This window comes from Leptonotus elevatus, chromosome 11, assembly GCF_054856555.1.
Source record: "Leptonotus elevatus isolate MCC_2025b chromosome 11, RoL_Lele_1.0, whole genome shotgun sequence".
NCBI lineage: Eukaryota > Metazoa > Chordata > Actinopteri > Syngnathiformes > Syngnathidae > Leptonotus > Leptonotus elevatus.
Window position 1 is genome coordinate 4,160,456 of NC_141249.1, and position 12,753 is coordinate 4,173,208.

At 36.6% G+C, this 12,753-nt stretch overlaps 1 protein-coding gene across 2 annotated transcripts in view; it reads left to right on the top strand.

Moving 5' to 3' along the window:
* The window catches only part of col24a1 (collagen type XXIV alpha 1), a 120,932-nt gene extending 109,792 nt beyond the window's left edge, over window positions 1-11,140 (top strand). For both annotated transcript variants that reach the window (XM_086089053.1, XM_086089054.1), the window contains exons 53-60: window positions 138-173; window positions 2,099-2,134; window positions 3,358-3,384; window positions 4,162-4,224; window positions 4,386-4,554; window positions 4,717-4,826; window positions 7,355-7,594; window positions 9,867-11,140. In XM_086089053.1, coding sequence (XP_085945179.1) covers window positions 138-173; window positions 2,099-2,134; window positions 3,358-3,384; window positions 4,162-4,224; window positions 4,386-4,554; window positions 4,717-4,826; window positions 7,355-7,594; window positions 9,867-10,007 — 822 coding nt within the window. In that variant the 3' untranslated portion in view covers window positions 10,008-11,140. The remainder of the gene's footprint in view (window positions 1-137; window positions 174-2,098; window positions 2,135-3,357; window positions 3,385-4,161; window positions 4,225-4,385; window positions 4,555-4,716; window positions 4,827-7,354; window positions 7,595-9,866) is intronic.
* Window positions 11,141-12,753: the final 1,613 nt, after the last annotated feature.

Consider the following 12,753-nt stretch of genomic DNA (forward strand, 5'->3'; position numbering starts at 1 on the left):
AGGTTTTCATTTATTTTTTTCAATAAAACAAGTTTATTGTGTTCTAGCTAGCAGATTGATTTGATGTTTACATTGCCTATGAGTGAAACGCAATTGTATTTGTCTTTGTCGTAAGTGTTTATTTTCTATTTTTCCAGGGGCCACGAGGTCCAAGAGGAAGCAGCGGTGAAATGGTAAGATCCGATTCCAACCTGTAATCATAAAGTCCCAAATTTACAAGTTTGATTATAACTAATACCATGTGTGATTATATCATTACACTACTGAGGCATCAGGCTTGATTTCTCATTGTAAAATCACTCCTGGCTCTATTCATGGTGCAACCTCAAAGCAGCTTGTGCCTGTAAAATGAACTTTGGATGATGAAGACCGTGTTAAATGATGAAAGATTGAAGGATGAACACTGGTAGCTTAACTTAAAATTATTTTATTTGCCATCCCAGTTATCGTGAAAGAAGCTGGTTTTCACAGCAGCTCGCTGTGTGGCCTTGCTTTATTCACAGTCAACTTTGTGCAAGCACTGTTGCAATGCTTTGTCAGATTGTTAGCATGACAAACCACAGTGTATCTGCATAGTCACTTTAGAGTTCACCAGTCTTGGTCTGTCAGAATACACAGTATGTGTCGCATAACAACATACTTTGAAGTCATTATATTTCTCGGAACTTGATGGTTTGAAACATCATGAGGGAAATCCTTGTCTGTTAGATGTCTCGGACATTGTGCCTGAATTGTGTCCATTATGTCCATAAATGTTGGCTGACATGACTCCCATCAACATTATCCTGCAGTTGACTGTGACTTTGCATTCCATACTATGGCTGCAATTTTGTTTACAAGTTCTTCTCTGTTTTTGATTACTTCTATTGGCAACGTAACAGCGCCACTCATGCTGACCATTTACTGTATGGTACAACGATTCAGTGTTGTGGACACACACATTTCTTGAAATCTATCCAGAAATTGGATGTCATTTTCCTTGATGGAATGTTCTTTCTTAAACAAACGTACAGTAATGTGAACTCGACAAAGTGCAATTTCTACAGAAATTGTGTGGGAATGCTGAAAAGCTGAATGCTATTAGCTGAATGCTAAGATTTAAATGCATGTGCTTATGAAGTAAATTAAAAGATAAATGTCAACGTCTGTCCCATTGAAAATTAATGGGGAAAAGTTTATATTTATGTTAAATTTTGTGAATACTGTATGTAATGTGAAATCAGATGATATATACCCCAGGAGGCATGACTTTTTGAAACAAGTTGAAATTTGATGGGTGTAAATCAGAAGTATTATGTGGGAGTTACATGGCAATAGAGTGTGGAGAATAAAAATCACAATAACTAAGTATTCCCACAAAAATTAACTTTTTGGAGCTTTTAGGCATGTTAAAATGCTAATTCCTCACCAAAAACATCATCAAAGTGGTGTTTTCCTCCATTCCTCTATGAGAAATTCTAGGTCATTCTGCTCTCCAAGCACCAGCCCCTCCCAACCCAAGAAAATGGGCGGGTACTGACTCTATGACGTTATTGTGCAGACCCACCCCGGCACTGCCTATGCGGACTAAACACACGCCCACTTTCTGTGAGACCTCCCATGGCTGCCACTTGTGTAAACTACATGTAAACATTTTGCACTATTGAACCTAATTGAACGAATGGTGCAGAGGACAGCGTACACCCTCTAATCAGAAGGTCCCGGGTTCACGTTCTGCTCATGGTTTTTTTTCCTTTTCTTTGTTTCCCTCCTCTTCCACTACAATTTCTTGCAGCAAGGAGCCGTTTTGTTTCAAATGTTTATTGGAGAAATGAACATTCATCCAATTGCTGCATTCCCTGTTTCTGTGTACCAACAATTAGTATGAGCCTTCCTGATACATGTCTGGTCCTTCTGTCAGTGTTCAACAAAGAAAACATGTCTAGTTGCCTCAATTCAACCATGGATGACTGAGAATTACGCTTGGAAGATGCATTTTGGCTTTACGTTTGACTCTTGTAAAACACAAACTTGTAGAATTTAATATGTGGAGAGGTAAATTTCCTTTATTTTTTCTTTTACCACAGTTTTGTCACATTTTTTTGTAACATGTTTTTAGGGGCCGCAAGGACCACATGGAAATCCAGGACCCAGAGTAAGTTGGCTTAGTTTCATATGTCAAATGAATTGTCAGTTTGTGTGGTTAAAACTTATTGGGGAAAGTATGCAATTTGATTGAATTAATCTCTACGTCGGGAAAAGTAAGGAACAATTTAAACTCTCGTATGGAAAAATATTTAGGTTTCCAAGGGTGGTCCAGCTGTTCTATTTTTCGAAAACAAAAAATTATCACTATCTAAAAAAAATATTGACAAATCAGTGCTTTAATTAGTATTTACTGGCCTTTTAATTACTCCCTAGCCAGACTTGATGATTTGATGACCAATGTGGCATTGTTATGCGCATCAAACAACACCGTTATATCACATGATATGAAGTAGAGCGTGTTCCAATTGATGCTTCCCTCTGTCCTTTTTTCTCTACAATCTCTGATTTGCTAGTTTTATTCAAGCCATGATAAGTAAAGAAATAATAATGAAATAATAAATTAGAGGCATAAGAAGGGTCAAAGAGGGCCAATTTTCCATAAAAAAAAAAATCATATTCTACTGTCACGTCATATGAATGTTTTAATATACAACAGGACTTTTTTTTTCATCGCTACAAACTCTACCTTTAACCTGGAAAACGGCCAACTTGTGTTGTATATATTGACTTGTTGGCAAGGGCTGTTAGCTGCATGAATAGACAGAGGTGGCAAATCCAAGTCCAGAAAGTAAAATCCCTGCCACAGTTTGGCTTTAGCCCCAGGTGCTGGCTAGCTAGCTCCCTAGCTAGCTCCCGTGGTGCTTGTTTTCCTGCTAGCTAGCATCAGGGGCTAAAGCCAAACTGTGGAAGGTTTTTTACTATTTGGACCTGGATTTGCCACCTCTGTGGATAGAGTCAATATACCAGCCTGACATTGGGTAACCCAAAGAATTTAACAAAGAAGTGTTAGTGAAGACAGTGTAAACAAAGACCAACAATGGAAAAAATGAGTTGCTCATGTTTCTTCTTCTTATCATCTGGATCTTTTACAAGAAGAAAAGTAGGAAGGGACAATTCTGTCAATCAAAACTACGACTACTGTGTCGCCCCATTGAACATATTTCATACGTAGCTCTTTGGTTGGTACTCAAACACCAATACATTTGTATCAAACTGAACATAACTATTGTTTATTGATAGTCACCAATCCATAGAAAGTGTCTAGTTGTTTGCCTGTCTTCTTCTAGTGTCGCTTCAATCCACATTTGTTCATGTTTGTCTTTTCCATAGGGCCCCCCTGGTGCTCCAGGTCCTACAGTAAGTAATAACACACCCTTCACCACACACCAGAAGCAAAAACAAAAACATTTCTATGCTTTGTATAGTACTAGCTAACATTAAAATTACTTTCTGAACAGTAGAACAATAACCGAATGTCGTTTTACACAAACTTATTTACAGTAAATGAATATACAGTAGGGCAGTACATGTTTGTAAAACATAGAATAGAAGCCTGTTTTTTTCCCCCAGCAGCAATTAGAGACAGCTTCTGTGCAATAGCTGGTGGAATGCTTTGATCTTTGACAGGAGATGAAAATATGGTTTAAAGAAGCTAGTGTTGTTCCGATACCCAGCTTTGCAGTATTGGCCGATGCCGATACCATACCGATGCTTACGTGTTTTTTTTTCTCAAAATGAAAAAGCTGTCCTGTCATTGGTTCAGAGCATTGAAGGGCTAATAGGATATCTTAGCTCGGCATGCAGTGAACCTGTCACACATCAGTGAATGTCGTGCATAAGCAAGACCCAAGATGCTGCATCCAAACTCCTATATTAGTGTCAGAATTAATGGTATCGCATGTTACTTGTTAGTACTCACCGATACCAATACCACTGTTTTAATGCAGTATCGGAACAACACTAATTGAAGCCTTTAACCACTTTTCTCACATATTAATTACACAATCAGGTGCTTTATATCCTAGTAAATTGTAGCTATACTACCGCCATATTGGCTTAATTTCCCCAAATCTGAACATTATGTCTATAGATTTTCATTTAACAAAAAAATTAAATGTTATCTTGACCCCACAGAGGCAACTACTATATGATGAATTCTTCAGCATGTCTGACTCTAAAGATGCCCTGGGAAAAGAGGTGAAGTATTTAATTTATTCATTAAAGGTTGAATGCATGGTGACGATGGATGGCCAAGTAGCTTTGAACATGTTTAAATTAAATACAAATCTAGAGAGATGTTGCATTCACACATTATATTATACATTGTTTTTCTTAACGTTCCTGTAATTTGTGACCAGAGTTTTCAAAACGCTGAGGTGAGCCTGCCAGACCAGAATACGGACATTTTTAAGACTTTCCATCACCTGAGCAGCATAATTGAGAGCATCAAAAAACCTGTGGGAACCAGAGAGAACCCTACACGCGTCTGTAAGGACCTGCTGGACTGTCATCACAAGCTGAAAGATGGTGAGAGCAGATTGATGTTTTGCTTGTCTTAACATTTAACTTAAACCTCAAGCTCACTTTTCATCTCTCTCTCTCTCTCTCTCTCTCTCTCTCTCTCTCTCTCTCTCTCTCTCTCTCTCTCTCTCTCTGTCTCTCTCTCTCTCTCTCTCTGCGGTTTTCAAGGGTGGTTCTGGATTGATCCAAACCTTGGCTGCACTTCAGATGCTTTCCAGGTCTTTTGCAACTTCACTGCAGGGGGGCAGACTTGCTTACCTCCACTGGCCGCTAATAAGGTAACGATGAAATGTATGCATGTATCAAACCTCAAGGTTACTGGTGTAATGATTCATCATTTAATTGATTAATATTTCTAAATTTCATTTTCATCGTTTGTCTGTGTGTGACAACCACCTCGAACACAAACAACTGTGTCGCGACCAGTTGGGCTGCTTTTAAAAATATACTAAAGATGATAATAATGCGTTCAATGAATTGATTTCTACAATGATGTAGAAGATGACATCTATGGAGGACTGAAACTGCCAAAATATTTTTTTTTTTTTTTTTAAATGACTAAATAAATAAATAAATGAATAAAAGTTGCCCTGTGATTGGCTGGCATCCAGTTCAGGCTGTACCCCGCCTACTGCCCGAAGCCAGCTGGGATAGGCTCCGCGACCCTTGTGAGGACGGTTAAGAAAATGGATGGATGGATGGATGAATAAAAGTGAAAATATAAATGGATATAAAAAAATATTAATCAAAAATTTAATAAAAAAAATACATATAAATGGAAAAAATATATATATATATATATATATATATATATATATATATATATATATATATATATATATAAATACATTCATACAAGTAAAAATAAATACAAAAATAAAAACTGAAGAAAAAAAATACATATAAGAATAAATGTTGAAATAAATACAAAAATAAATATATAAATAGAATAAAATATAAATTAATAAATAAAAACACTGCTCTCACATTTGTTTATTTCATGCTGCAGACGCTCTGTCAGGTCGAAATGTTGTTCAAATGAGGGGGCGGTCCTAAGCGTGTCTTGGGTTGGGTTAGTCAAGTGAGCGGGTCGGCGAATTTTTTAATTATATTTTTTATATCCGTTTTTATTTTCACTTTTATTTATTTATGGATTTATTTAGTCATCTATTCATTTTTAATTTTGGTCCTCCATAGACATCTACCCAGAGCCACCGTTACCCCTTTGGGTGCCCTAAGTTCATCTCGTATTTTGCTTGATCGTGTACTACATGATCATGTGCATACAGGGAGCAGTGGCCCTGCATCTACCATACATACAGTATCAGCGGAGCGCATAATCTGTCTGCCTGGACCTCGTTCATATTCATCAAAATCACGTTACACCAACTGCGCCACAACTTAGATCTGCTCCAAGCTGATCTAAAGCCTAGTCTACTTTCAATCACCAAATTGTCAGGTGTGCTGAGGACGCTGGAACACTCAGCATGACCCAGTGCGGTCTACCAAATTCCCAAACACAGTAAACTAGACTTGCCGATGAAAATCACGATGTGCCAGTTTTTATTCCAAGCACATGTGTACTGTCTACAAATATAGAGCCAGTCTACGATACTTTTTAATAGGGATGTTTGATACCACTTATTTTGATACTCAAATCTTCAGTACTCACCGATACGATACCAAGCGCAGATACCATTAGTACTTATGATACACAAAATACATACATACATAAAACGGCACCGTTCTATTTTTAGCACCGCAGCTCGACGACGTTAACGAGGCAATTAAGCGTGTGGCCAAACGTAAACGAAGCAATTAAACATGGCAAAGTTATGTGAGCTACAAACATATATGAACCACAGATATAGGTGATATTAATCACAACAATAATACTTACTTATTCTCAGTAACGCACACTGAAATGGCACTGCTGGAAGTAATTAAATGAACAAGTGTTACCTCATAAGGAGACACACAGGAAACAAACGAGACAGAACAAAACTTTCGTTCCTCTGACAGTTCCTGACCGAAAAATGGCCACAAGAGCGGGCTCATACCAGTATCGATATTCGTCCCGAGCACCGACAAGTACTTTTTAGTATGTTAAAAGGAACCCCGACTGTAATGACAAGTTTGCTCTATATTATTTATTTGGCTGTTACCAACATAACTATAAGATTCATTTTTCAAAAATCATTTCTAGTTTAATACATTTTGTAGAAACTTTATTTGGACGTACGCAGCCATTGTTAATGACGTCGCAACACATTCCGTGTGTAGTGAGGTAGAATGGCTGCAGGCTCTCTGCCGAGCAATGTGAAATGCTTATAAAGAAAGCTAGGTAAGCCTCGTAGCGTTCCTAAAGAAACAACATGCGATCAGGAGAGTCACCCTCCCCCACGCCGTGCTCTTGTCATTCACCAGACACCTTCAAGAGTTTGAGAAATGATTTTTGAAAAATGTATCTCATAGTTGTGTTAGTAACAACCAAATAAATAATATAGAGCAAACTTGTCATGGCAGTCGGGGTTCCTTTTAAGTAGTAAAGAAATGCAAAGTGTTGCTCAACTTACCCTTCCTCAATGTGGCGTCATTAACATCATGCATGTATTGACTGCACCTCTGAGTAACATTTTCTTGAAATGATAGAATAATGAAAAACCTGACAAATGAGGTACATGATTGCAGTCACATTGGTTTTTTGTACCACCACTACCCAGAAAATAGGGGAGGGGGGGCATGAAAAATGATACTAATACAACTGTAGATTGATGGCACCTCTGTCTGTGCTTTATCCCTGCAGATGGTGTTTGGTGTAGGGAAAGTCCAAATGAAGTTTCTCCATTTACTTAGTACTGAGGCCAGCCATAGCATCGCACTCCATTGCCTAACGGATCGTCATTCCAACAGCACCGCAGACGCCTTCAGCTCTCCTGGCCCCATCCCAAAAGAGAGCAACAATCTCCGCTTTCGAGGCTGGAACAATCAAATATTTGAGACCGACACACTACTTGAACCATATGTGCTAAAAGATGAGTGCAAGGTAGGACTGCCTCTGTGCTGTTTTGGTCCTGGAGTTTGCTTTGATGTTGATACATACAGTATTTTGTACATAAGGGATTTTGAAATTCATTATGACTGGCCCATTATATAAATCATAGCCAGGACTAGTAGTTAGCACATCTGCCTTTCAGTTCTGAGGATTTGAGTCTTGAGGCTGCGGCCTTCCTGAGAAGCATTTCCATTTTCTGTCCGTGCTGGGTACTGTGGCTTCCTTATTCAAAAACATGTACAGGAGGTTCTCAAGACTCAAAATTGTCCATAGGTGTAAATGTGAATATATGCCCTGCAATTGGCTAGCAACCACTCAGTTCATTTGAACCCCACATCTTGACCACAATCAGCTGGGATTGATTTAAATAGGCTCACCTGCGACCCTTAAGAGGATAAACAGTATAACAAATGAATTGGTCAGAATCTGGGTCGATTAAGCTAAATCTGTTATTTCTTGAAATTTTCTAGATTATTTCAAAGAATAATCGTAATTTTTAGAATATTTATTGTGCATATCTCAAAAGTAAAAACTAAGCACTCTTTTGTGCTAAACATAAATAACATTGATGAGATAAATATTATGTAATCTAGTTTCTCTCTAGACACTTTTTAATTTGCTGTTCATAGTAGGTCTGGGTATCGATTCTAATTTCCTCAATCGATTCGATTTAGATTCAAAAGAGTTCAATTCGATTAAATTTGGATTTTTTTCCCATTCAGTTTGATTCTACGGAAGAGGATTAGGGCCAGTGAAGACAGAAAAAAAAAGTTTGGCAGGATTGACTTTAAAGTCAGAATTCTGACTTTAATATCAGAATTCTGATTTTAAAGTCTGAATTCGTACTTTATTCTCAGAATTATCACGTTAATCACAGAATTCTGACTTTCTAGTGGGAATTCTGATTTCTGACTTTAATCTCAGAACTCTGACTTTAATGTGAGAATTCTGATTTCTGATTTTAATTCTCAGAATACTGATTTTAAAGTGAAAATTATTAGAAATAGAAAAAAGAAAGAAGAAGAAAAATAATTCTCACTTTCATCTCAGAATTTTTTAAAGTCAGAATTCTCACCTTATTCTCAGAATTCTCACTTTAATCACAGAATTCTGACTTTAAAGTCAAAATTCTGAGAATAAGGTGAGAATTCTGACTTTAAAAAGTTCTGAGATGAAAGTGAGAATTTTTTTTCTTCTTCTTTCTCAAGAAAGTGAGAATTCTTACTTTAAAGTCAGGATTAAGATCAAGATTCACTGATTGTTGCAGCCACCTAAATGGGGTGAAATTTATTCTCCACATTTGCCCCACCCCCTGAGGGAGCGGTGAGCAGCAGCAGCAGCCGTGCACGGGAACCGTATAGTGATCTAGCCCCCAAATTCCAACCCTTAATGCTGAGTGTCAAGCAGGAAGGCACATTTTTTTGAGAGTCTTTCTTTGGTATGACCCAGCTAGGGATTGAACCCACAACCTCCCATTCTCAGGGTGGACACTCCTACCACTAGGCCACTGAGATGAAAGTCAGAATTCTCACTTTAAAGTCAAAAGTCTGAGATTAAAGTCAGAATTCTGACTTTAATCTTAGAACTCTGAGATGAAAGTGAGATCCCTTCCAAACTTTTTTTCTCTCTCTTCGCTGGCCCTAATCCTCTTCCGTACACTTCAGTTCAATCCAATATTGATTCATTAGGGAACATCAATCTTCTTAAATATCAAGGACATGATAAAAAAAAAAAACCTCCACAAACATTAAAATTCCAAATAAAATTTTGCAGAGGCAGTAACTGGTTAAATGATTTAGTTTATGAATCAAAGTAACGCCTTTTATAATCACTTCTGTGTTACATAAACATTGACATCAGTAAGGATGAGATGAAAATGTTTTCATAATTCTAATTCAACAATTGTAAATATTAATTTAAAAGATTCTGAATTGTCACAAGGTGCAATAAATCAGATATTTTATAAATGTAAGAAAATACTTTTAAATTCATGTGAACAGTAAATGTCAAGAAAACAGTAAGATGCAAAAAATATTCAGCCTTTAACATTCGATTTTCTTATGAATTTATGGGAAAAGAGATATATAAAATATTCGATTCATGGTTTTATGAATCTATATCACGCTCAGAAAGGAAAATTGATTCGATATTGATTATTCGACTTTTTAAACCCAGCCCTAGTTCATACTTAGATACTCTGCTGTATTTTAAACATGACTCCATTCATTGTTTTCCCTTCCCTACTTCATCCATTGTGTTTCAGATCCAAGATGGCAGCTGGCATCAGTCACATTTCCTCTTCCATACTCAGGAGAGTCACCAACTACCTATTATAGATATTGAGGAAACAGCACGTCCCAATGTTCAGCAACATATTGAAGTTGGTCCTGTCTGCTTCCTTTGACACCAACATCGTCCCATTCACATTATACTCCTTAATTGGCTGGTTGTCTACCAAATGATTTTACACCAAAAACAAGTTTTACCTCCAAATCTGTTTTCTGGAGATTGTGTGAGGGGGTGAAAAAAATCAGCCAATATCCGAGTGAGTAGTGACAGACTTTTACTTAATTTGTATAGATGACCCATGCCAACACAAAAGGATAGCTGTATTTATCTCACAAATGTGTAAAATATGTTTTTGCTTTTTTTTCATTGTTAATCAAATGGTGCTCAGGTTGGCTGTATATAAGAATACACAATGTCAAACACGTCCCCTCACCCCAAACACGCCCAGACCATCCTATGCAGGGGCCCATCGAAGAAGAGTGCAAGGCCTCTAAATAGGAGCACTGTATAACTATAAATCTATATGAGTGCAATAGCATGTGGATCTTATGAAATGATTTCCCTTCCAAGGCCATATGGCCATTGTTATCATGATATTTTATTGTTGCTCATCTTGACAGATGGTGCTCTACCTCTACCTTGCTTTCTAGACTGGTTGCTTTCTGGTTAGTCTTTGTTGCCTTCGTGTATGTACCGGTTACATCAAGGTGTATTATGTTGTAAAAGTACTTAAGTCGCTTTTAATTTATGAACCGTCATTTAGAGCGCTACATATGATTGTAGCTCTGCTTTTATGTGGTAGGTTCTTCAGGGGAATCCTATCATTGGTGCTGCAAGAAAGAGTAAGTCATCAGTAGGTTTTTGCATTTCTTGTGTATATTTTGCCACCATATTGTATGTTTATTATTTATATCCTGGCTATTTTTATTTTTCACATTACTGTACAACAGTAAGTTATACTCTCAGAGAACTATTGGTTCGTCCACTTATAGAAGTATTTATGTTTTCATGGTGTTTTCTTTGTTCACACCTGCAACTGTATGTTTATCACACTGTTACTTCCGTTTATGATGTGGACTGGCAGCTGCAATGGGCCAGAGTCAGAATTCCTTTCAACACAGTCACCATATTCTTAACTTATATTAATTTGATGAGTATATGATATGTCCGGATGGAAAAAAAAGGTGGATGCATTTGTGTGAGTAAATAATAAATATGATGACAAATAAATGGAAATGTTATCCAACATTTGTGTGTCTTTAAGGGAATGATCGTACTGTACATGGGTTATTTTTAGGGGATGTACAACTGTGCACATCTCCAAGAAAAGACATTTCAATACATACAATACCTTGATACATCGTGATAGATATGATTAAAGTGGAAAGATTTGATTCAGCACACTCACATTTTTTAAATCAAAACCAATTTTTGAAAATCTTTTCAGTCAGTTTCATATAATTTTTAGCAATTTTTTAAATGTATTTTTTATTTTTCCCTGGTTTTATATGGCTAAATATCTCTCATAATGAAATAACCACTTTTATTCTATAAGTCCTATTTTCAAAAAGTTATTGAGTACATTTTTTTGTCCGTAATAATAAAGACGATTAGAAGATAAATTCACAAATTTTATGAAAGTCCAATACAAATTTTATTTGAACAACACAATTGAAACTTTTATGGGAAAAATCAAACTGTGAATTTCTACAACTTCATTCAATAATAAAACTAAATCAGCAGTGAACGACGGCTAAACTTTATGGATTTTTGTTCAAACTTCATAACATTACACTCTGAACAACTGACAAAGAAACTGCGTAACTTAGCAATGTAAACTACAAATACATGTTTTAAAAATAATGCCCATTCTTTAGAAATGTGTAAATTCTGCATCAATCTCATCCCAACTTAAATTTTGTCGCGACTTTCTTGACGGGGGAAAAGGTGTTGGCCCAATTAAATGAAAGACACTTTGCATAACAGTAAAAACAGAAGTGCGCAATGGTAAGCCATAAACAGCACATACATACCTTAGAAATTACATCACAGATCCCTCCGGTGTATTGCAAATGTCATAAGTGAAGTGCTTTAATGGTAGGGGAAATGTTATATTGGGATATACAGTATAGGACTTTCTTTCAAATTATCTGAGATTGTAGGGTTTTTATTGTGGGTATGTATAGAAGATACTGGTGGTATCAGTATTGGTGGCTACTGAGTACTTATACAGGTATCAGTCTGGGGGAAAAAAGTGGTATCGAACATCCCTACTTAAGACACTGGAGGTACCGTATTTGTGTTAGTTTTCATGGAAAGGCATATTAAGAAATACACTGTATTCAAAAGACTATTACCATCTTCAGAAAATGGGTTGCAAATCATGCAATTTAATTTGGGACACAAAACTATAAAGACGTTTTGGCAGTAAAAGTGTGGAAATATTTATTTAGAGAACTATTGCCTTTTTAATAATATCCTCTGTCAATAATTCAACTACTAATATCAGTCAAATGAATAGATTTTCCAAAAATGAAATTCAGTGGGCTGTGTCTTTACTGTATTGTATGAAAGTGACCCACATATACTTAAAGGGGCGCCTATAAGAAAAGTTGCACCAATTTTAAGTGCCATGCAGGTACATTAGATAAAAGTGTTTAAAAAAATACTATTTTTAATTTGCAGTATTAAAGGGGTGGGTAGGGTTCAAACTGATATATTGTTTAAGATTGGGGAAGCAAACTAATGTAAACATTACAGTATAGACAAAAAATTGTAATTGAACATACTGTGTGTGTGTGTGTGGGGGGGGGGGGTGCGTTTTTGTTTGTTTTTTTGCAACTAGTACATTAGTCGACCAG